Source organism: Orbicella franksi, chromosome 4, assembly GCF_964199315.1.
Source record: "Orbicella franksi chromosome 4, jaOrbFran1.1, whole genome shotgun sequence".
Taxonomy (NCBI): Eukaryota; Metazoa; Cnidaria; class Anthozoa; order Scleractinia; family Merulinidae; genus Orbicella; species Orbicella franksi.
In genome coordinates, this window is record NC_138148.1 from 11,879,421 (window position 1) to 11,905,286 (window position 25,866).

At 39.5% G+C, this 25,866-nt stretch overlaps 2 protein-coding genes across 5 annotated transcripts in view; both read right to left on the reverse strand.

Annotated features, from left to right (window-relative positions):
- Window positions 1-8,219: 8,219 nt before the first annotated feature.
- On the reverse strand, window positions 8,220-10,801 carry LOC145485512 (uncharacterized). The gene is made up of 4 exons (XM_081464175.1): window positions 10,436-10,801; window positions 9,435-9,575; window positions 8,702-9,362; window positions 8,220-8,605 (listed from the first exon to the last, which is right to left on the reverse strand). Exons 1-4 carry the CDS (start codon window positions 10,799-10,801, stop codon window positions 8,220-8,222), a joined length of 1,554 nt encoding a protein of 517 aa, XP_081320301.1.
- LOC145484609 (uncharacterized) overlaps window positions 9,577-25,866 on the reverse strand; it is a 35,089-nt gene continuing 18,799 nt past the window's right edge. For 3 of the 4 annotated variants that reach the window (XM_081463205.1, XM_081463206.1, XM_081463207.1), the window contains exons 6-9: window positions 24,563-24,616; window positions 19,919-19,995; window positions 12,684-12,907; window positions 9,577-10,822 (exon numbers count right to left, since the gene is read on the reverse strand). In XM_081463205.1, the coding sequence (XP_081319331.1) occupies window positions 10,807-10,822; window positions 12,684-12,907; window positions 19,919-19,995; window positions 24,563-24,616 (371 nt within the window). In that variant the 3' untranslated portion in view covers window positions 9,577-10,806. Of the gene's footprint in view, window positions 11,133-11,181; window positions 12,908-19,918; window positions 19,996-24,562; window positions 24,617-25,866 lie in introns of all 4 variants that reach the window. The other variant, XR_014049037.1, reaches the window with a different exon arrangement.

Here is a 25,866-nt window from a genome sequence, read left to right on the forward strand (position 1 = left end):
GCAAATAATACACCAAGGACACATGGGAACGGAAAATTGCCTCCTGAAAGCAAAAGAAAGCTTATTCTGGCCAGGTTTATCAAGAGACATAAAGGAACCGATAGCCAACTGTGCCACTTGCATACAATTCTCCAAACAGCAGCTAAAAGAAACGTACCCACAGTGTGCCCAGTTTTCCGTGGCAGAAGCTTGGATGCGATTTGTTTGACTACCAAGGTGCACAATACCTTCTAGTCGTAGATTACTACAGCAAATACCCTATCCTAAGGAAGCTGAACTCGACGACATCTGCTGCTATAATCAATCATCTCAAGTCAATCTATGCCGAATATGGAACACCAGAATCCCTGGTTACAGACAATGGACCCCAATATAGCAGTCGAGAATTTGCTGCATTCTGCAATCATTGGGGTATTAATCAAATTACCAGTTCCCCACTGTATCCAAAAAGCAACGGATTCATAGAACGAATGGTCCAAACAGTAAAGAACCTGTTGAAGAAATCAGACGCTGCCGGACAAGATCCGTATCTCGCACTTCTATCATATCGAACCACGCCCATTGACAGCAACCTACCCTCACCAGCTAAGGTACTAAGCCAAAGAGATTATCGCACACAACTACCTTGCAGTGGATGACTACAGCGCTCTCAACCATGGAATGTAACCAAGAGCAACTACAGCATCGACAAGACGTCCAGAAACAGCAGTATGACGGGAAGTCCCCACGTGAACTAAAAACGCTAGAACCAGGTCAAGAGGTGTCTGTGTTTCAATCGCGAACCAAGACCTGGCTTCCAGTGGAAGTGAAGGAAGAAACTAGCCAGCCAAGGGTATACATAGTAAAGACGGCTGGTGGTTCGGAGCTAAGGCGCAACAGAGCGCAACTGAATCTGTCGGGTGAAAGGGTACCAACCTCTGAAGAACAGTTAGAGAACAATCGAGACACTTCCTCTTATCAGCCCACCACACCTATGGCGACACCCCACAACGTTTTGCCACCACAGACACCCCACAAACCAGCTCAACCCACTGAGAAACGTGATGGTCCACCCATGACAACTAGGAGTGGCCGTGTCGTAAAGAAACCACCTAAATTAGACTTATAAATTCTGTTGCAGACTGTAGAACATTTCAGTTGAGCTACTATAAACTTTTGTTGTGTTATACCCAGCTAGCCATTTATTTTGTTTTGTAGTTAGTCCCGCGGTCACACCCATTAGACTTTTCAGGGTGGAGATGTAAACGTATTAGGTCTGCGGTTATGGATCTCCCGCATGCGTCAGGAGTTAGAAACACGTTGCGGGTTCGACGGTGTGCTTTTATCTCGATCTAGTTTGCTGAGTTCTGTTTGTACCATTGTTTGGAATAAAAGTAAGTTAGCAGTAACCAAGGACCACAGGATCTCTTTACACCTCTGTTGGCTGAAATTTACCATTATGAAGAGGCTACTCAGTGTTCTGGATAAGTGAGGGGTCTCAGAAAAAAAACATGACAAGGACAGGTAGATGGCCCGATAAATTAAACAAAAATTTATAATGATTTGGTGGGTGGGAATTGCCTCGTTGGAATTCTTATTGGCACCCCGTCTTGAAAACTTATCTGAACTTATCTCTACTGGTTTATCAGCTTCCCGGTTTTGTGATACCCCCAATAAACGAAGTTTGTTCGTTCTTTTCCTTGCTTATTTTGCTGGTAGAATATTACCACTGGCACATCTAAATACCATCTTGATATGTTTAGTTAAAAATAGGCATCACTCTAGGCTTCTCATATAACCTTAACATGCTATAAAAAAAATAGCATTATTTGCACAATCAGTAGTTTTGATTTGTAGTTATGTGAACAGTGATCCGATGTATCAAAAATGATTTTCAAAAATTCCTGAAGTTGAATGTAATGAATCAATGTTTAATACTACAGTCAGTAAAATAACCCATGCAATCCAGTTGAGTGCTTAGCTGGATAATCTATCAGAGAGCATGAGATGCCTAAACTACTCGAGGCGCCTCAAATTCATTTGCAAACCGCCACGAATGTTCCCATTAATGGTATATATCTGTAGGTTTGGATTAAACGGATGTGCCATTGCTCTTTCCACTTTCCAGCAAAGCTGCCATCCATTCCCGCCTGGCTCTGGCCAGGTTCTGCTGGTGAGTGCGCTCTTTTGTGAGCTTTTAAATCCCGCTGCCAATAAAACTTCCCAATAACCCTTCTATGGCAATACCAGTGGCCCCACCTCAGGGTCCCAAGACAAAACCGACTGCACCAATGCATCCACCCACACACACTCCTATCTGGGTACCTGGGTTCGCTAGTGACAACCATGCGTAGATGACCCCGAAGGCGAAGAGGATCGTGCATACAACTTTTTTTAAGGAAGCCTAGTAGGCTCTGCAGCAGTTGGTCCATGCTCCGTGGGTTCTGTAACATAAGGCGGAAAATGTGAAGGACAGGAGGCAGGGCAATTCCCAATTTACCATCATCAGGGTTCAGCAGGGTACTGGTTATGGTCAAGAAATTTCTCACATTCAAGATCGCCTCTTCGACGATTTCGGATGCGTCTGTTATGGTAGGGAGCTTCCTTGCGTCACGGTAGGCGCCTTCAAGGACACCGATGAGTGATGTGTACCCTTCATAGCGGCCTGGCTCTGAGGAGAATTCACCTATGGAGAACTCTATCTCTTCCTTCCCAAAGGCTTAGCAAATACGGCTTTTCAACTCCTCCCGATGATCGCAGCAAAGGTACAGATCCTGTTTTCCCTGGCCACGTTTCGTTGCTTTGAAGTTCTTGTTCTTGCATGAAGGATGACGTAAAGGGACGTAATCTGACTTGCAATAAGGATCAAACTGAAGAAGAACGACTTCTTTTCCAAGTTGTATGTCCTTTCGCAGCGTCACTGTCACTGTCACGTATCGTTTTCGTTTCCAAACAGCACTTCCTCATCTTGAACTCGCCTTTGTAAGCTTTTGGCATAGTTAACATCAATGCGGCTTCTCCTTTTTGTCTCTTTGCTCGTTCCATTACCAGTTTTCCAATTTGTCCCAGAACATCGCAGGTTCTCTATTCTACTTGCCTGGAAAAAATTGCAGGTGGCCCGTAAAAACTGTTCCGTTGGGAGAATTTTCCGTAAGGTCACTTTGACGCATATCTCACTTTTAGTTTTTTATTGCGCAATTGCTATTATCTCCGACTTTTTTATTTTATACATTCCCACTAAATCTTTTAAGGTAAAGAATTGAAATAAATCCAAGATAAGAAGTTCAAACAAGTTTTTACAACTCAGCTTATCAATAGACCAATTCAATTTCTTTAATGGTTTTTCAATAGCACTGGTACTTTATCCTGAGTCACGCAAACTATTTCACACGGTAGTTAACGTGACCAGCTGGTTGAAAAAAAAAAAAAGGCAAAAATATACATGGCTAGATTGATCCTTTTTGTCGCCGATTTTATGCAGTATGACTAAAGGGTCTGTCTACTTTTCGTCTAGAAAATAACACTGGTGGCCCGTAAAAGTAGTTCCGCTGAGAGAATTTTTCAGGAAGGCTCCTTTACAGCGCATCGTATCAGAGTTCACTTACTTAAATAAATCTCCCAGTTGCGATAATAAAACGGAATTAAAATAAAATTAAACATGGAAAGAACTTAGCTGAAAGGTTTCTGAGGGTAAGTTAGTATTTCCATCTATATTCTGCCTTTAAAGGTTTACTATTAAACGGTCACTGTTTCGCTCAAAGTTGTTTACTTTACTTTACTTTACTTTACAAATATTTGTTTGTCTTTGATCATATTCCCGTTCATATTGATCATATAATCGGCTAGTGTGGTCTATGTTCTGGTAACACAACGTATTTATTACGGCTTCACAGCTTTACACAGCACTTCGTTTTCACGGCTTTCGACATGCATCGTTTTACAACTCTTGCAAAGAAACACGAAGGAACACCGCGAGTCACGTGACGCTACAAATACTATTGCGGGGTACCCACGGGGTGCCATTACAAGTCAAGTTTGTTCGGTTTCTTGCTTAGTCTACCCGTGTGGGTGTAACGGGCTGTAACAACCTAATCTACCCACAATTCAGCAGAAATTACTTATAGGATGTACTTATGTCGTTTCCAGTTTTCCCTTATTAAATTGTCGGCGAAACGGAATTACTGTAACATCGCATGGACCTGTACTGGAATGTAAGCATTCGTGTAGATGTTTACTTAGGTCTCTTTATTGACAGTCAGTAACGTTTAAACGACAACCAAACTTTAACTCGATATTTACTACTTTGAGTGGCGTACTCAGTTTTAAACTTGCTGCGTTCAACCCTGATTTGCTTTTAATGTGTGTAATACTTCCTTTGCGTACTGCTACTTTTCTACTGAAATTGATGAGCCTATTGTAGATCTAAAACCTACATAAACGACGATTCTCATTTGAAGACAGTTAAGCTTGCTAAGTAAAGTTCTGCATTCTACAAAGCTAATGCAAAAAGGTCAACCTGTATTGTGAACCGTCACACAGTTTTGCCATTTCAGGGTTGTTACGTGACAATAGACACGCACGTATACTCATCAACGACAGGAGACTAATAAAAGAAAATTTTGGAATTGAGAGGCACTAAAGCATCACTAGCAGATTTTTGAGGTCACGCAAAGCAAGAGTGCCCTGTAACACAGCACACTATTTTCTCAGTACCGACGCCGTATCCTCACAAAAAACAAATATAGCGGAAAGCGGCGGACTGCAGGTTAAGGGAAGGATTGAAAGAACATAAAAAATTGGCATCTAATAGAACAGACCTCTTAATATTTTAAGAGAGGCAATGACATCTCAGGCAAATCAATTGCTGATCACATTGTCACGCAACACAATTTAGGGGTGTGATTGAGGAACAAGTATTTTCACTGGCCTGAAAATCGTATCTTCATCAAGGTAAACTTTATGAAAAAAGTAGCAATGCGATGAAGATCCAAAGTGACCAGCCTATTGAGAATTCCAAAGCTAGGAAGAATTTGTAAATTTACGTTTTCAAGGATTTCCGTTTAATTTAATAATGTCTACTCAGTTTATTTCACAGCTCGAGTGAAATATTTAATTATAAAGTAAGAAACATAAATAACGTCTTACTAATATACACCGATCCTGGAATATACCATATCTCAAACCTTTTCGTGAATGGAAATTTTGCATATGAAAATACTACAGCAAAGCAGGCAAGTGTTTACTAGGGGTATTGATACTGTAAAGTTTAACGCGACGTTCCTTGTTTAATTTAATTATAGTTGTTGTCTATGTTTTAAAGATATCCCTTTCACGTTTCACGAATTTTGTATTTCCATTGCTTGAGTGGCTATCTGTACTCGTTATAACAAAAGTATTAGCTATATTGCATAAGAATCATGTCAAAAAGGATCCATCGAAGCCATAGTCAAGTTCGCTACCTTGTGAAATAGTTTGCGTGACTCTTGATAAAGTACTAGTGCTATTGAAAAAACAGACTAGTGTATTGATAAGCTGAGTTGTAAAAACTTGTTTGAACTTTTTTACCTTAGAAGATCTAGTGGAAATGTATAAAATGAAAAAATAGTCGGAACAATGGCAATTGCGCAATAATTGAATAATTAAGTCAGATATGCGTCAAAATGACCTTACGGAAAATTCTCTCAACGGAACAGTTTTTACGGGCCACCTGTAATTTTTTCCAGGCAAGTAGAATAGAGAGCCTGCTTTTATTTGGTTATATTTATTTACTTGACTGTAATATAACAGATAACATTTGACAAGTTCAAAGTTTGCTAATATTAGCCTTATCACTTTAGGTCCGTAAATGGTTCAGTTTCCGAGGGTTAACTATTTTGTAAAAAAAAACATTTTTAAACAAAATTTAGCAACGAATAAAGTTTAAGAGATGCCCCACAAACTGTGTAAAGGACATGTTAAGACAACGTTCGGTACGCCTGTACGAGCATGTTAAACATGCGCCAAATTTCAAGCCTCATGGCCGCCGCTGTAGGCTCTGTGGCCGAATTTTCAAGTTTTGCAAATTTCGAAGAAAAGAAAATCGAACCTTTTGATGTCATTTCCGAAAATAGTTAGCCAAAAGGGTTCTTTTGGTCAAATAAGAAACAATTCGTTCTTTCGCTTCTGTCGGCCGATTCTGCGGCATTTTGTAATTACTACGCATTTTGTAATACCTTACGCATTTTGTAATAAAAGTTGCAGCATTTTGTAATTACCTGCAGTATTTTGTATTAAATGCAAACGACGCATTTTGTAATAAGAGCCGCAGCATTTTGTAATAAACGTCAGTCTACGCAATTTGTAATAACGTGGTGACGCAAATTGTAATAAGTCTCTTCACACGATAATTTCACCAAGCATACAGATTGGCTGGATTCCCTTCAACACCAACCTGATGGAAAATCAGTTATTATATTATTGCAGGATTTTTTAAACTGAATATGAGTACAGTATCTGCATGGGTATTTGTACAGTAGATGCACACGATTTTTTAGATAAGTTCTTTTTTCTCACTTTTGTCCGAGTCTTGGAATCAAGTTAGGTTCACGCAAAAGAAAGTAATAAAACGTCAACATTTGCGTGACAATGGGTGGAACTATTTCACCTGGTGGTATTCCATTCTCCATTATGAAGATTTAGGAAATTTTTAAGGAATCGAGAATTTTATTTTCCAAAATTTATACACCTCTCAGACTAAAATTATGCCACATGCTTATTGAAAATATAGATTTGCATAGAAGTGTGTGGGTTGTTTAGCTCCCAATATCTGCTAAAAAAGAGCACTTGACAAACTATATTAAGCCAGTGTTGAAGGGAATCCAGCCAATCTGTATGCTTGGTGAAATTATCGTGTGAAGAGACTTATTACAATTTGCGTCACCACGTTATTACAAATTGCGTAGACTGACGTTTATTACAAAATCCTGCAGCTCTTATTACAAAATGCGTCGTTTGCATTTAATACAAAATACTGCAGGTAATTACAAAATGCTGCAACTTTTATTACAAAATGCGTAAGGTATTACAAAACGCGTAGTTATTACAAAATGCCGCAGAATAGCCGATTCTCGGTATTTTCGGATTTACGCTCTTAAACAGTTACGGCGGGGGTACACCTGAAAACACACCATTTTTTCAAAATTTTTTCATGGCTAAGATTTAATTCCAAACCATGGCAAAGTATTCATTTTTAGAAAGCTTAAAGACCAAAGATTATGAAAAAAATATTTTTGTACCCTAGAACTGTATTGTAACCTGGCACCAGCTGATTAAATCTGCCACTCGCTGGGGAATACCAGGGCTTATTTGAGAAAAGATAACTCCTGCAAGAACTGATCAAAGTAAATAATTTTTTAATTTTTTGAAAGAGGACAAATAGCTAACTGTTTTAAGCATAGAGATTTTTGAAAAGTTAAAAGCACATGACATGGTGACCAGTCAAATCTGAGACAGAAAATCCAGCATACGTTTCAATGCATGACTTCGTCAAAATGCACTGGATGGAAAAGTTCTATGCTTGAAACACAAAACTTACTTAGAACTACAAATCCTGAAAATTTCAGATCAATTTGACAAATCCTTCTCAAAATATCTTTTCTCAAAGGCAAAAATAACTCAAGCTTTGAACTTACAGTAACAGAAATTCTCAGAATAACAATTCAATACCTGAAGATTCAAATTCTGGTGAAAAAGAAAATTCGAATTTGTTACAGAATTTCAGGTATACCCCCGCCTTAAAACGACAAGTTTCACTTTCAGGATAAATCGTGTCGTTTTTTCCTTTGCCGCAGTGGTATTTTGATAACAATTACCCAAATTAGCATGAGAACAAGAAAAGCCTGATACTTAACTTGTCAGATGAAATTGCCTAATTATTCTTTTAAATGTGTGACGGGTAAACCCGTATTAGTGCATTCTGGTTTGGTGGGGGAAACACCCTCTCCGTCCTTGCAGATCGCGCAATGTAACCTGGGACTGTTGCTCGTGCATATTCAAGATGGCGGCCAAGCAGATGAGTGGTGTTCTGCGAACGTACATTGCAGCTGGAAAAGCAACTCGCCTGCATGACGAGTCGACGACTAGTTGTAGAGCTGAGTTTCACGTTTGATCTCAGGATCGTCATCTGATAGTTCTGGTTGGCGAATTGTAGGATCACAAGGCCAGAACTCTTCCTTCTTCTTCAAAAACTCGCGACCGCTAAGTCACTTGCTGCTTACACTCATTTCGTCCACTGTAAGACCTCTGGTAACCTTATCCGCTGGGTTGTGTTCAGATCTGATATGTCTCCACTGATAGGGTGCTGAATTCTCATGTATAACTGACAACCGGTTTGCAACAAATGTATGGAAACGCTTTGACTGATTTCTGATGTACTGCAACACACAAGTAAAGTCTGGCCAAAATGTCGATTGGTTAATCAGAATATCTAGCTCTTCTCCTACTGCAGCTGACAGTTCCAACCTTAGCACAGTCATTGGTCTCAGACGAGCAAGGCGAGAATTCCCGATTAGAAAGGCGCAATGCATCCTTTCTTCGACATCCACTAATCTGAGATACGTGACAGCTCCATAAGCAATTTGAGACGCATCTGCAAAGTTATGCAACTCGGCAATTTTCAAGTCTCAAGAACAGGCCGGTCTAACGCATTTGTCTACCGTTATCAGGAAAAGATTGGCCAAATGACCTTTCCACTTCCCCGACCTTTCGCCACCACAATCGCTGATTGAATCGTCCCATCCACGTTTCTCTCTGAAGAGATGTTGTAGGAATTTCTTGGCTGAGAGGACGACTGGCGCAACGAACCCAAGTGGATCATAAACAGAACTGATCACGGATAGTATACCAGGGCGGGTGCTTGGTCTGTCTTTAGGAGCAACCTTGAACACGAACTTGTCACTCTCCATATCCCAATGGAGCCCCAATGTACGTTGCATTGGTAGCTTATCCTTGTCTAGGCCAAGATCTAGCACTGATTGAGCTTTCCCAACTTGCGGAATTGTATCCAGAACTTGGGATCTGTTGCAGGACCACTTGGTGAGTCGAAAACCGCCTTTGGAGAGGATTTCACGGAGCTGGTCCACAACTTCGACAGCATTTTCAACTGATTTAACTGATTCCAGACAGTCACCAACATAAAAGTTCCTTCTGACAGTCTTGACTACATCCTCTGAGAATTCACCCTTGTCTTCTGCTGTCCTTCTTAGCGCAAAGCTGGAACAGCTCAGAGACGATGTCGCGCCAAACAAATGGATCTCCCTACGATGGTCGATTGGTTGTTGGGTCAAGTCCCCGTCTGGCCACCAGAGGAATCTGACTGCGTCATGGTCATCTGGTGCTACTCGGATCTACTGGAACATACACTCAATATCAGCAGACAATGCAACTTGTTCTTCACGAAATCTCATCAGTACACCAACGATAGAATTGGTCAGATCTGATCCAGTAAGGAGCTGATCATTCAGAGACGTTTCTTTGTGTTTTGCGGCATAATCAAAAACTACTCGTGTCTTTCCAGGTTTGTTCAGCACCGGGTGATGGGGAAGGATAACAATAACACACTGAGAAGAACAACATAAAGATATTTTACTGTCCTCAAAACATAAATACTATCGCCTCGTGGATCCTTTGACAATGTTATGACGAACCTCATGATCAATAACAGAACATGTATCATATTTGCTAGAGTATTTTAGCATCAAGTAGGAATACCAAGACCTAATGTTGTAATCCTTACACCTTCCTTGTACTATAGCTCTAACTTGTACAACTGTATTAAACTCTACCAGCTTAACAATGACTCAACTACGCCTCCTTAACTATTAAAACATTAAGCTAGTAGTCGTAAATTATGCTTTAGGAACTATTATTTGAAGACACTCGGCACTTTCTTTTGGGAATCCCTCTGTTGCCTGACATATACCATTAATTAAGAGGCTACTGGTTTATCAGCTTTTCTGTAATGTAATACCCCCAATGAAACAAAGTTTGTTGGTTGTTTTGCTTGCTTAATTTTGCTAGTAGAACATAATCACCAGCACATCTAAATACCCTTGAGAAGGAAAATTACTCTTGATCCTCAGATTAGAAATATACATGTCATTTGATTTCTCACATATGACCTTCATATGCTGTAAAAAGAAGTGTGCCATTGCATACTGCTTCTGATGTGTAGTTTGGTGAACATTGACAATGCATCAAAAGTGGTTTCTAAAGATTCCCCAAGGTGTACTACAGTCAGTAATTTAATAGTCCATGCAATCCAGCGCAGTGATTAGCTCGGTAAAAGAAGAAATCAGTCAGACAGTATGCGATGCCTAAACTACTCGAGGCACCTCAGATTCATTTCCAAACCGCCATAAATGTTTCCATTAATGATTTACATCTGTAGGTTCTGATTGTACTGTTAACTTTTTCTTGCCTCTATTACTTCCAGGTATCTACTCTCGCGGAGTACACGAGCTAACATCGGCTTCTCACTTTCTCTGTTCTGCTGATACCTGGGCCCATCTTCGTACCTGTACGTCCCGCTGCCAATACAACCTCCCAACACACACACAGTAATACCAGTGGTCCTATCCCAATGTCCCACGACAAAACCGAGCACGCCAATGCATCCAGCCACACCAAGTCCTATCAGGGTACCTGGGTTTAAAAGTGACACCCGCCAGAACAAGTACTCGAAGACGGCCATGAACAGGCGTACGATGATGATCGTCCATATGACTCCCATAATGGAATCTGGCGAGGTCCACAACATAGGGAAGCGTAGTAGGCTCTCCGACATTTTCTCTATGCTCCGCGGGTTCTGCAACATAAAGTGCAAAATGTGAAACACAGGAAGCATAAAAGACAATTCCCAAGTTACCATCATCAGGGTTCAGCAGGGTACTGGTTATGGTCAATAAATGCCTCACATTCTTCGACGACACCCCTGGCTTTGAACTGTTTAATTTGAGATGCTCTCCTTCAATAGCAGGTTTGTGGGTTACGGTTTTGTGGGTTACTCGTTCTCTGTGCTCACTCGTTCTTGCCACTCGAACATAAAATTCATATCTTCTCGCCACCGTGTAATATCCTCCATTTACTAGACACTCGAATCTTTCTTTTGGGAATCCCTCTATTGTCTGAAACATACCATTAATTAAGATGCTACTGGTTTATCACCTCTGTTGTCTCTAACATACCATTAATTAAGAGGCTACTGGTTTATCAGCTTCTCTGCAATGTGATACCCCAACTATACAAAGTTTGTTGGCTGCTTGGCTCGCTTAATTTACTAGTAGAACATTATCACCAGCACATCTAAATACCCTTATATGGAAAATTACTCTTGATCCTCAGATTAGAAATACACGATTTGTCATATTTCTGACATATAACCTTTTTATTTTTTCCCAAGAGAGCACGGTAACCAATCCTGTAATCCGATTGGTTCTTAGCGCGGTCCGGATTTTCCTATCTCTGACCACGGGTACGGTAACGGCAGGAAACAGCGGGGGTGAAATTGTCGTGTTGGTCAATTTTCGTGAGTGAGCTAGCGGTAATGGTCAACCTTTGCCCTTTTTACACCTCCATCGACGATTAATCCACACAAGTTCTCTCTATTCACTTTTAAATGGCAAGGGAAGTCACACTAAGTAAATTCAATTGAGTATTTTGAAGTTCTGAGAGTTTGTTTGGTTGCTTGTAGTTCGGCGCTGTAATGGCGCGTAATCCTGTGTTTCTCTCGCCGCACAATTTACGCAAAAGAGGTCAATTGCAGTCGAGTTTACCCCTCTGATCGTTTCTGTATTTAAGAGAATTTCTGTGGAATACACTTAACGGATTTCCTTGCTTTCTGCTACTCAATTTACGGTAGGAAAGTCAGATTTCGAGTGATTCGCAACGACTGAGAGAAATTGTTTTTGGCCAATTTAGCGCAGGAAAAAAATAAATATGTTATTTGCCGGCTTAGGGTCGGTCCCGTACAGTGAAACTGTGACCTCGGGCTTGAAAATGCTACCCTTGGTCTGCGGCCTCGGGAAGCATTTTCAAGACCTCGGTCACAGATTTTCACTATACGGACCTCCCAGCCGGCAAATAACATATATATGTGCTGTAAAAAAGCAAATGATTGTCATTACATAGTGCTTTGATGTGTAGTTTGGAACAGTGATAATGTGCAGTTCCAGAAATATTCATACTACCTCCACAGAAAGGTTTGGAATTTCCTGGCGGGTGTTGCGGGGGAGGGGGGTTGCATCTGTAAGATCAAAACATTTAAAGAAATGTATGAAGCTTACTTGGAATTTCCAGAGGGGTGGGGAGGGGGTCTTGGACAACATCCCTTCCCGTTCCGTGGGTGAGGTATGGGCATTTTCTGGAACTACACAATGCATCAAAAGTGGTTTTCAAAGATTCCACAAGGTGTATGTAACATTTCGAACTTCCGTACTACAGTCAGTAATTAAATAGTCCATGCAATCCAGTGGAGTGATTAGCTGGATAAAAGAAGAAATCAATCAGAAAATATGTTATGCCTAAACTACTCGAGGCGCCTCAGATTCATTTGCAAACCGCCATAAATGTTTCCATTACTGATTTTCATCTGTAGGTTCTGATTGTCCTGTTATCTTGTTCAATTGACGGAGTGCGGCTATCATCCGTACCTCATTGGCTCTGCCTACCTGGTAACTGAGTGCTTCTCCGTGCCTGTACCAACCAGGGGTCCAAGGACAAAACAGATCATAATAATGACTCCACCGAAACCAATTCCCACCAGGATAATTGCTCTTAATGAGGAAGGGACGAAGACGCTGACGACCGTACATATGAAGGCGATCACCATGCACACCCTTATCGTAACTCGTTGTGGTTGGATCTGCGACAGTTGGTCTATGCTCCGTGGGTTCTGTAACATAAAGTGCAAAATGTGAAACACAGGAGGCAGTGCAATTCCCATGTTACCATCATCAGGGCTCACCAGGGTACTGGTTATCGTCAAGAAATTTTCAGGATCGCCTCATCAACGACTTTGGATGTGCGTTATGTCTCTTAGCTTCTCTTACGAAAATAATGCCAATTTCATATCCATTTTATACCTATTTTATATGCTACGTTTTGTATTGTTTTAAACTATTTTTCTGAAATATTTTAAAGCAATTTTTCGTCAATTTTAAACCTATAATTTTGAAACAAAAACTAGCAGAAAACCAAAAAATATAGTCCAGAGTGCTAGTCAAAATTTCTGAAAGTTAGTTTTAAAATAGCTTTTAAGTATATGAACGAAAGAAGTTAAAAATAAAATAGGTGGAAAATAGCCTTAAAATAGACATAAAAGAGAGATACAATTGGACCAAATAGGAAAAAACCTTGGACAACAGGCTGAAAATAGAATAAAACAGGGATAAAATAGTTTTAAGTGCCATTGTCAGAGAAACCGGGCAGGACCAAAAGGTCAAGGTCGACCCTTTTCACAGTATAAAAGTTATCCGATAAGATTAACAACCATGACATTTGCCGACTAGGCGTTCGTTTTCCTTCGAGATGTCACCACATCATGATTTTGGCCTCTCAAGTGGTCTAAAATGGCCCAAGTTTCGGACAACTTTAGGTGAGCGTAAAAGATACTTCGTACAAATTCCAGAAACTCTTATTTTCGACAGTCTTTTTTAAACTGTTAACAATATCAAGTTTAATATAAATTTAAAAACGATCTCTGGCTAAAAATGTTTACAGATATACGAGCTTTCGACTGTTAGATCTACAGTCTTCGACAGGTAAAGATGAATGACGAAATATGAATATAAATGAGTAAAAATAAAAAGAATGGACTATGTAAATTAATCATGAATGTGTTAAAAGAATGTTGTATTGCCCAGGGAGTGGGCAGCAATTGTTGACAGCATTTGGAGTCACCATAGTATGCCACGATTCTAATGTTTCCCTTGTTCGGAAACTGCCTTTGTCAATTAAGGAGGCGTTGTTAAAGTCAATAGAATGTTCATGGGACCACGCATGGTTCTCAATTTTGGAGCCTTTAGCCGCTGTTTTGACATTTCTTATGTGTTCTTTTCTTCGGGTGTTAAACGCTCTGCCAGTTTCACCGATATAACACCATGAACAGTCGGCGCAAGGAATTTTGTAAACGACGTTGGTTTGTGAATCCGGAGCAGGACGAAATTTCGGGGCCGGGAACTGTTGTTGTAGAGTGGTCATCGGCTTATTTATGACCGAAATATCATGTTTTTTTAAGACGCGGGTCAAGGGCTCACTTACACCTTTGATGTATGGAAGAGACGCGAAAGACTTGCGTGACTGGGAAGGTTCAACCAAATTAGAAAACATTCCAACAAGTTCCTCAGGGGGTAAATTTGGCGATGGTTGAGTTTTCTTGGTTTGCATAGCACGGATAAATTTGGACGGATAGCCATTAGACTCCAACGCTACGTAAACATAATTAAGTTCTTGTTCTTTCCCTTCAGATTTGTTAGGTAGATTTAACGCTCTATGCTAGAGGGTTGCTGCCGTGCTCACTTTGTGGTTTTTGTCGTGGTGAGAATTTAAGTCTAAGAACCTGTCCATATGCGTTGGTTTTCTGTAGACATCCACAGAAATTGCTCCATTGTTGCGAGAAACCAATGTGTCAAGAAAAGAAATTTTTGCATTACATTCATGTTTGATGGTGAAGGAAATGTTAGTGTCTATTGAATTGAGTCAGGAATTTGGATGTAGACAGACATCCTTAGACGTTCTGAAAAGTCATTCGTCTTGTTTATTCAGTACCCGCCTTTAATATTTTTAAATATCAAGTTCAGTTAATATTGGTATCTTCAGGCAAATCGCAGTAATTGGTCTCGCAAACTCCAATAAAAATTCATCAGTCAGAAATATTTCCCGCCAAATGTTTTATTCCGACTTTCTTTGATTGTTATCCATGATTTAGTGAAAGATCTGCAAAAATTGTCAGTTGGACTGCAGGATAGAATATTTAAGCTGTAACATTGTTAATAACCTATGTAAACATTTGAAACTCGACAAATCCTTATCACGGCTAGGCTGAATTTTCCCCCAAAAAAGCGACAATTCTAGTTTTAACGTCACGCTACATGGAAAAACAAAGTGGATCCTCAGTTCAATGGTCTTTTTTGCTGTTTTGTAGAACTGACAAACTGCAAGTTAATAGTGAGCGAAGCTTTATCCTAAATTTTATTTTGGGACTTCTGCAAACCCCTTGTTTACATCGATTTCTCGTTTTCGTTTTCTCGTTTTCAGAGGGCTCAGACGACAGGAGTTTACGATGTCGATCTTGCTTAAAGGTTTCTCCTTGGTTTTGAAAACATTAACTGTTTTTTCGGATCAGAAAAACCGCCCGACACAGTGCGAGTGGCGGGTCAGTTTCTTTTCCAATTACCAGCGTACAAACGGGAAGGTCAAGGACAGACATCAGAGGTGGTGTCTATTGGGCGCAGCCGAATGTCAACACTAAGGATACACAGGTTACGACAAAACTTCAACCCTTAATATCCTGCCCACGAAAGGATCATACAGGACAGACGACTGAATTAACGTCTTAATACGTTTAATCGTTGTTGGATGAGGATTGCCAGCGGAAATCTCTTTTGCGTTTATTGTTGTCGTTTGTATCGTCGCAGGTTGTTGCAGGTTAGTACACAATCTCGCTTGACCTTTTCATTTCCTCCCTTTATTACCTTGTGCACCCGCAGTTGACTTAACCAACATCTGCTATGAAGCTTGAGATAGTTTTGTGCTGATTCAAAGGTCTCTTAGGGTGTCTCGAAAACTCAGACCTCAGAGCCGAAAAACTAAGACCCTCCGGGTGTCTCTTCTGAATTTAGGGAATATAGTATCCGAAACAGTCACGCAACGCACCTCGCGCTATTGAATTGTAGCTATAAACGCTGCTCGAATGGCTTTTAAGTATAAAAGAAAATTGATAAATTTGGTTTATACTCATAAAGCAACCAAATAATCACACGAATGTTTCACTTTCTTCGCGCCTTCTCACCAGACTCCTCCCCGCCGTATCACTTTGCTTCTGAATATTCGCTCTTTGCCGCTCGCGCGCGTGTTCCCAAATGTGAGCCTGCTCGCAGGCTAGAAATGCAGTAAAATTGACCAAAGACAAAGTATTCATAAATGGACAACGATACAGAGGACCACATAGTGAGCATGAAGAACCTATAGTTTAACACACATTCGCTAAATAAGTTTCACCTAAATGTCTCATCAACCATACTAAATACAATGATATTTTTGACGCTATATATTGCTATGTATATAAGCAATATCATCACTGAACTAACTTGCCATACAACTAGAGAGTCAGTCCTGTAACTCATGTGGTTATAAAATAACCAAATCTCAAAGGTCACTAACATGTAACATCTGATCAAACCATTATTGCCCCCGCAGGGTTTTGGCTCAGAGGCCAAAACCCGAGGAGGCACCCTAGAAGTCCCTGCGTGTAAACATACAAGGAATTTCAAAAAAGTAAGAAATGTCTTTGGGTTATGGGGAGTTTTCCCAATTTGATTAAACTAGGCGCGCACGGTGGTTTCGGGTAATATTTTAGCAAGAGCGCAAGGTGGTGTCGGGTACACTCCAGTTACAATACGCAGCATTATATCTTATTAGATGTTTTGGTGTGTAGTATCGCTGTATATTTTTATAAGGTGTGCCGTATTTTAACGAGCCCGTGGGGAGAGTCAAAATACAAACAACGAGTAAAAATATGAAGCGATACTACACACCAAACCATCTAATAAGAGATTTATTATCCAACTGCCGTAGTCAATAAATTTATCAATGAAAGAGGGAGAGTGTGACAGTTTTGCGCGCGCGCGCCGGCCTGTGCGGCAAACAGGTTTTCTACTGTACAAATAACTATACAATATCGCTGTATATTTGTACTGTTATTTGGACGGTATTCGCTGCAGTTGGATATGGCCTGCATCACGATTTTAGCTCGATCAAGTAAATTCGCTTCGAAATGGCGTGGAGTCCAATCTAGAACAAATTGAAAACGATTTCAAAGATCCTGAAGATTGATTTTGGGAGAAAAGCAGAACAACTAAGAAGGCGTCGCAAGTAAATCTAGAGTATACTAGTAATTCGAGGCCAGCGTCGCTTCGTTCCAGTTCAATTGCAACTAAGTACCCCTCCGATCGTCAGTTTTAACCTTTTAACCTTTTTCCCCAGAGTTCTACTGAGTGAAATTTTTGTAAAAGAAATATTAGTTTCCACGAAGGCAACCTAATTTTTCCAGGAAGTACTTTTTGTTTCCTTTCAAACGAGATATAGCAAACTTCGCTGCTGTAAATGCTCCGTGAGAGTATTATATAAAAGATGTCGTGTTAAATTTGTCCTTAAAAACTATCTGGAATGGAATAAGTTAAATAGAATTTGCTATACCTCCCAACTCAAATACATTTTCTGATTGGAGGAGAACGTGTCATGTGTCATGGGTTAAAACTCACTAACTCCCTAGGGCGAACAAAACTCACTAACTCCCTAGGGAAACAAATTGATCTTTCGACTTGCACGTGATCAGGTCGTGCTCCCTGAAACTGCGGCAAATTTGTGAGCCAGCCGGCGTCAAGGAAACGATTTTTTCGCACTTTTTTTTTCACCAGTTTTGAGTTGGGAGGTATAAAAAAACACTTAATGATTGGTCCCGCGGGAAACAGTGATTTTTGTTTCCCCTCGACCTCAATGTTATCCTCGGCTTCGCTTCGGGGAACATTGAGGGTCTCGGGGAAACAAAACTCACTGTTTCTCTTGGAGCCAGTCATTAAGTGCTTAGTTTTGGTTTACTTAACTTGAATGATTGTTTGGATCATATTCATGGCAAGATACTTAAGTTAGTGGAAGATTACGAGTGATATAGGTTATAAAAAATATATATTTGTTTAGTTCATATAATAATGTTCCATTGTTTTCAATCAGCAGAAATAAAAGAAAGCGGGGGCAGCTTTAGTGATAACTATCACTAGTCATTATAATAGGCATTGTTTGCGGTTAGCTAGCTATGATCATCTTGTCACTGATAACAAATTCACATGTTATCAATACGTGGACATCTCCTTGCCATTCCATTCAGTTCACCATAATAGCTTTCAAGCCAACATTGTAACAGCCAGAAGTGAATTATTTGAACGGAATATCATAAATAATCTGGTCTTCCTGCACAAAAACTGTGACATGCTCGATTTCGAGATCTAAATATTCCGCATAATTCTGGATCAAATTTCTTTTCCTCAATGGAATTTAACAATTTAATCGAAACAAGTCATTTCAATAGTAGTAAGTTATCTTTCTCACATTTAAATGTGAGAAGCATCAGGAATAAGTTTTATGCACTAATAAATTACTTAAATTCGTCAGATCATAAATTCTGAACACTAGGTCTAACTGAAACTTGGCTTAATGTCAATGACAACGATAATTTTGAAATCCCTGGATAGAAATCAACCAGACTGATTAGGCAAAATAAAATCGGAGGAGGAATTTTTATCTTCACTAGGGATGACTTAAAAGTTGGATTACGGGATGACTTTGTTCCTGAGAATAACACTGGTGAAATGGAGAATTTATTTATTGAAATAATAAATGAAAAATCTTAAAATATTATGGCGAGCTACATATCGGACAGCGGATTCATGTGTGCTCCTCCGAGAAGGGGCTTGGAACTGATGACCGGTTGATTCATGAGGTGCTACGCCAGTCGAGTTTGTCTCTCTACCTCTTATTGCGTCTTTCCTTCACTTTAACATGCATAATTTCAAAATCAGAGGTGGAAAATAGCGTTTACTGTATCTTTTACGTTAGAGAACAGGCAGCGAAACGCGTGTTAAAAACGCGGGAAATGCTGCCAGCTTCATTCAATTTTCGGTTTCAAGCCCCTTCTCGGAGCAGCACAGCTATGATAGCAGCTATGGTAGATCGGGCTATGATAACAATGGGCCGTAGTGTAGGTCCAATTAAGTAGAATAATAGTTGTTTAATAGCAGTTTTTCCCAGAGATACAGGAAAAGTTAGTCTAACGTAACCCCTATAAACCACCAGGTTTGCGGCCGGCATGCGCTTGTTACAGCGTCACAATCCACCAGAAAGCAGTACTATGAGAACACCGGGCCACGCGGTCAAGATTTCAAAATCCTACAAAATCACTTCACTTCTTACCTTGTATTTATTATGAGAACACCGGGCGACATGATGGCCCATCGTTCTCATGGCAAACTCAAAACAAAATTGAAAATTGATGGCCCATCGTTCTCATAGCAAACTCAAAACAAAAATGAAAATCAAATGTTTTGATTTGATTTTGATTTGATTTCCAATGTCATTTTTTATTTCATTATATTTTCTTTTACTTTTCTCTTTACTTTATTTTATTTTTATTTTTGATCTATTTTACTTTATTTTACCTTGTTGCTCATATTTTTTACTTCTTTGTTATTTTTATTTTATGTCATCTAGTCTTCTGAAAAATATTACGCATATTAATATTGCCAAATTTTTGTGGCAGTAAGATTGAAATCAAACATTTAAAAAAGACGACACATCGTTTAAATTTGTAAGTCATGTTTCGGATACTCAGCATCCATCTTCAGTTACAGGATGTTTACAAGAGAGTGACTTTACATAAATTAGGTAACAAGTAGGTGTAAATTACAAAATGTATGTACTAGTATTCTACACTTTGTAATTTACACCTACTTGTTACCTACTTTATACAAAGTCACTCACTTGTAAACATCCTTTAACTGAAGATGGATACTGAGTATCCGAAACATGTCTTGCAAGTTTAAACGGTGTGTCACCTTTTTTAAATGTATATTAATATGATTTTGCTATAAGAATGCTGGGCCACCATACACTAGGACTAAGTGATGCAGACCTTTCTAATTTTAGGACTTCTGTCATCTTCATGTAAGGTAAGGGTACCAGTACTTGGTGAATTATCAACATCAGTTTCTGTTTAAAAAGAAAAAAAAAGATAATAAAGCCAGTTAATGACCTACCTCATGAAAACGCCCCCAAAGTCTAATGATAAGTGGTCATCCGACAGGTGTGCAGAAGGTCATGACGGAGAAATAGAAATTTTTCTGGATCAAATTTATATAAATCTTTCTTCGGTACTGACCAAGCCCAGGAGTAGGTCTAAGAAACCTGCATAGGTTTACCTTCTGGCATATATGCTGTGACCTAGGAGATTTCCTAGGTTTTAAGTGTGGCCGCTTGTGAAAAAGCTGACCAGATGTTGAACCTTTGACATGAGCTCAAAACTTTGACATACCAAAGAGTTAATTTACTTCAAAGCTAACGAAATGGCATTTGAGGCTAGCGGTTCTACCACTCCCCTGAATGGAATACCAGAGTCAGAACACCGCAGGGCTATCCCCACCATTTAATTTGTCTATGCCCATTTATACACCTGGGCTGGGTTGTTTTGAAAGCTGGCTAACACCAGCCCAGGATTAAAAGTTAACTGAAGTATTTCTTGTATATACTGTAAATGTCTTTCAGTGCTTTTATTTTGTGTAGTTTGAGATTATTCAAACTCTAAAAAGAAGGACAAACAATAAAAACAGAAAACCTCACCAAAAAGTTACAAAAATGAAATCTAAATTCTCGCTAATCCTGAGCTAGCTTAATCAGACTTTGAACAACCCAGCCCTGAGTGTTGAGAGGCAATCAGAGTAGCATGCCTTGCCTAAAAACATAACACAATGACCCCAGATAGGACTCTAGACCAATGCCTGCTTGTTCTAAAGTATTACACACTAACCATTAGGCCACTACATCCCCATAAATAACACGAGATAACTTACAATGGATTAAACATCAATTTTCGCTCAAGCGCGATTGGTCTGAACGCCTCGCACGACTGAATATGCCCTAGCTAAAACTGGGGAATGTCTGAGTGATATTAATAATAATAATAACAGGGCTGGAAATAACAGTCGGTCATCGGACATTGTCCGACCAAATTTTAAATATGTCCGGCCAATTTCACATTATGATCGGACATGATGTCCGAACATATCACCAACACCACGTTATTGTCCATCCATAAAATTTAGTTACATACATTGTTAAAAGGCTCGAAATTGCGACCGGTACGGTCGCCAATGCGGCTAAAATTTCATCTTTAGCAACCAAAAATTCTAGTTTAGTCGACCGCCGAAAATCGTCTGCGTTCACAGGCTACCATAATGCCGGGCGACTACGTTTCTCTGTGTTAACGATCAATAACGGTTATTTTCTCAGACATTATGCCCTTCTAGAAATACATACTCAAAGATCTTTGCTTCTATAACCTTCAATATAAGAAAAGAAACCAATCTATCCTTCTGCTTTGCTGTAAAGGATTCCCTCACATCGAAAAACTTGCAAAAGGCTAATTGTGTTTGAAATCGCCCTATAATGCATTGCAAGCCTGGAGCATTGAGTATGTCATGTATGCCTACCGATCGTGTCTCTTGTACTGCATGAAACGTTGATAGACATTACATTAGCTACGTATACAAAATTAGTGGCCAAAAAAGTCTTGGAAATTTCTTCTTTCCAGATTTTATGCATTGAGTTCTTTTCTGAATAAAATTCCGACTTGCTTTTTATCACTTAGTCGCCAAATGGCTCCTCAAGATTTTTTTTAATTTTGGGCCCTTGACTCTGACAGTTTGAGCCATATTCTGGAGCCCATTATGGGCTCCTGCCATATCATAAAGCAGAAGTGTTCATCTTTCCTGTTCTTGCCAAATAAAGGTACTCTTCAGAAATCGTCCTATTATGCATTACGTGCATTGCGAGATGCGGTTAGCCCTTCATGTAGGTACCCTAGAGTCAACTTTGGTCAGGTGCCCATCAATAGGAACCTGCACCTCCCACACTAAGCTTATGTCATGGTACTTTTATAGACCGGTCTATTTTTAGGCTTCTTTTCCCATGAAAAAGGTCAGTTCCGGTCCATATGAGCGCCAATCAGTAAGGAGAAAAATGGCGGCTTTAGGTGGACATGGCGACCTAATCTTCGGGTGGAATCATAAAATCCGTGCTTGTGATTGGTCACTGAGGTTCCTGCGGGGGTCTGAATTCGTGGTAAATTCAAACTAAAAATAGATGGGTCTGTGATAAGACCAGGACAGAAATAATTGGGGTAGTTGCTTACTCCTAGTGATGGGCTCAATAGAAAACTAGCTTTGCTTGAAGAACATAATTATAATCAGGAGATAACAAGGTGAGATCGGTGCAGTCATCTTGTAGAAAGTCATCTAATCATCATAAATGATAAATAAATCAAATTTAAATGCAGTTTTGAACGATTTGTATTAAAATCTTTACAGTATGCTAAAGAATTTGATCATGCTAATTACTTATGCAAATCAATTATGCAAATTAATGTCCTGTCAAATTGATAAGATGTCCGGCCAAAATGAAGATTTGAAAGGACACATGTCCTGTTAAAGAAAAATTATTTCCAGCACTGAATAATAATGATAATGATAATGATAATGATAATGATAATAATAATAATTGCGTTCGTAAAACGCAGTCCTAATGCAGACTTCAGTCGAGTTTCATGGGACGGTGGACCTTCGTCCGAAGTTGCGACACCGATTTGGCCGCCCCGCAGCAGGGGCGAAACGAATGACATCATCGCCAAACCATATGCTGTACATTTCTTTCGAGTGCGGGTCTTTGTTTCGTTCAAGTGCGGGTTTTTGTGGACATTTACACTGTAATTTGGAAGCTGTAAGTATTCAATTGTGCTCTCAGCAATGGACTTAGGTGAATTTAAACGCCTCGACGGTGGCATTTATCGAAATCTGATGGAATTGTCCTTGTTTAATTTATTTGTTTTAAAACGAACACGACTTTGAAGCGCCTTGGCTTTCCGGATGTTAACCGTGGGATTGCATTAGTTGATTATTTCCAGTCGCGACAGACACGTAGATAGCTCAGTTGTTATCCAGCTGAATATTGTTTGGAATCCGTGGAAAAGTACTCTGAAGGCAAGATCCATAAGAGTGAGCCTGAACCAAGGAACGGCAAATTATTTAAATACTGTCTACCTTATTCATCAGGGGAACATGATACGCGAATTAGTCGGATAGAGTTTGTTTACGCTGACGATAAACGAGCACACGATTGCAAATGTTTGCTTACTTTTGTGCTTTCAGTTTAGAATAATATATGTAAAATATACTTTTACAAATTAGCTTTTACGTTCAAACATTATAATTACCAGTTAATGTGGGAATATTTAGCACGAAATTTGAAGACTATAAATTTAAATATTTTCGTTCTATTAAACTTGCGAGTCTACGGAAACTTGCGCTGTCACGCAACGTGTCAATAAATGGTGGACTTTGACACTATGATAAATCTGTCTGTATAAAAACCGCGGTTGCCGATGAAAAACGTTGATTTTAGCAATAGACAGAGGTTAAAAGTCAGCCAGTGAAATCATTTATATATATTTAATTAAGTGACGGCGTCGAACGCACTCTCATAATCTTTGATTACTTCTAGTAATAACTTTATTTAAGTGTCAAATGGGTATTTAGCACTATTAGCACTATTATATTTCATGTGCTGTGAAAAATATTTGAAGGATAACAAATTCGAGAGCCTCCATTTGGTGCAAAAAATATCCTCAGATATTATGTTGTCTTTCGAAATTATCAGTTCCCCAAAGTTCACAGTTTCCCCGAGCTGCTGCCTTGGAAAACTATACTCTTCTCGAAACAGATCTCTGTGGACAATTATGCGAGTATATTTCCAACCAAATGGGGACTATTGTTTATAGAAACACAAACCCAAGACAAAAACAATGCTGTATGCATGGAACAAATAAAGTACTAAGATGATTGCTAGGGAGTCTTTTTAAACGCAATATTGAATTTATCACATGTGACACTCTTTTATGAGGATCCTGTCACAACTGCAGTCTTTCTGCCTCTTTGGACGCGCTACATGTATATCAGAGTGGAATTGTGTTCTATGATACCCCATTCCAAAACATGAGATATAAACTGAATTCAGTCACTTACAGCAGACAGTACAAATTAACTTGTGTTTTTGTGTTGTCTTTTTGTGTTCTACTTATTGTGGGTTATTTTGCTAACTGTTTTTGCCTGCGCCCCCCCTTGTGACGAACTATGCATACCCGTAATTAGGTGTTATTATGATTGTTGTTATTTTCGTAAGTGCACGTGCACATATGCGGTATTTAAGATGCAGTCTTGTAATTTATGCTTCTTGCGGTCAGTTTCGCAATGTAACGGCTAGCGCTGTTTGTGCGCCATTAAAGACAACACTTTACCGTTATCTTCCGTTACACCCCTTAGCTCAAGGTCTGGATCTGCCACTGCATATGATCAATATTCCCACAGTGTAAGTTTCCGAATATGACTTGTGTAACAAGGAATTTTATTTCCGCAGATTTTTCTTTCGGTGTGTATTGAAGAAAGGTGATACTAAACTGCACTTTGCTGGAGGAGGTATTGAAAGAACATAATGTAAAACTTTGACTCACCTTCAAGGGTTCCTTTGTAATACATACTCAGATTGAAGACGTCCTCTTCAAGGTCTTAAAAAAAGATAAATTCCAATCTATCATTATGTGAGAACTGTATTAAATGAAAAACCAAAAGTTCATCTGATACATTAATCTGGGTTAGGGCATTCTCAAAGACAAAGAGAAAGAAGAGTTTTTTAAGACTTCAGATGAGCTCCCACACAAAATTAGTTTCAATTTGGTGGTTGCACAACTGAGGGTGAGCAGATTTTTATGTAGCCACAGGCAAAATATCTGTTTTAAGATACTTGTTCAATGATGTCTTTTCCTCCATAGCTTATTTGACAGAAAAGTAGATTAAAGTGTCATCAGGATATACAATAATCATATATTGAATCACTATGAGCTGAGTGAGAGCCTGGTACATGTAGGGGCTTCTACAGAGGCCACACAGAACCTTGATTGAGTACCATAGCTAGCAAACTCCCACAAGGCACCCATGACACTGATAGCACCAGTGGAAGGACAATCAGGGAAGGAGTGGGAGAGGCAACAACTCAGTACAGATGGGTAAATAATTTTGAATAAACTGCTATACATGCTTAGAACACGCCCCACTCTAAAAACAAGGTGCTACAATTCAATGTATCAGTGTCTGTGATGTGCTATCTGAGTCCCTGAAGGAGAGCTAGACCGCTAACTGTCTGGGTGAAGAACTGCTGACAGGTAACTGATTGTTAAGGTTGTTGTTACCTTGGTTAACAATTAACACTTAATGACTAGTCCCTAGGGGAACAATGCATTTTGTTTTTCGAGAATCTCAATGTTTCCTGAGACCATGTTGAGGGAAAGATTGAGATTCAAGGGAAAAAAATTCACTGTTCCCCAAGGGACCAGACATTAAGTGATTTGTTATACTTATTTAATAGCAAAAAAATGGGTCAAACCGGTGGAAAACAAATAATTACTTTATGGACAAATGACGTGTAACAGCAGTCAACATTTCGCGGGTAACAGTGAACTGTTTCCCATTTGAAGTCATAGTTTTTGCAATGCTGCACGCTCATGACAATTGGCGGGAAACAGTTTCATTGTTAAATGTCATGTGACCATGAACTAGCCAATGAATGGGGGTGCTGTAGTGGGAAAAACACCAGCTATATAACAACAATATTAGTTACGCTGCCACAAAATTTTAAACTAATATTTAAAAATATTCATTTACATGACCGTAGCTGCACACTGAGAGGGATCATTGAGTGAAATAAAGTCTGCATTGTGACATGTACTTATCTTGCATTCAAAACAACTATTAGTAAGAT

What these genes read in the sequence shown, in the direction of transcription:
- LOC145485512 (XM_081464175.1), bottom strand. Translation starts at nt 10,801, where the DNA reads ATGTCGGAGAGCCTACTACGCTTCCCTATGTTGTGGACCTCGCCAGAT. An exon ending in GATACCTGGAAGTAATAGAG is followed by an intron (nt 9,576 to 10,435) that starts GCAAGAAAAAGT and finishes TGTTCTTCTCAG; the next exon opens with TGTGTTATTGTTATCCTTCC. An exon ending in CAGATCTGACCAATTCTATC is followed by an intron (nt 9,363 to 9,434) that starts GTTGGTGTACTG and finishes ATGTTCCAGTAG; the next exon opens with ATCCGAGTAGCACCAGATGA.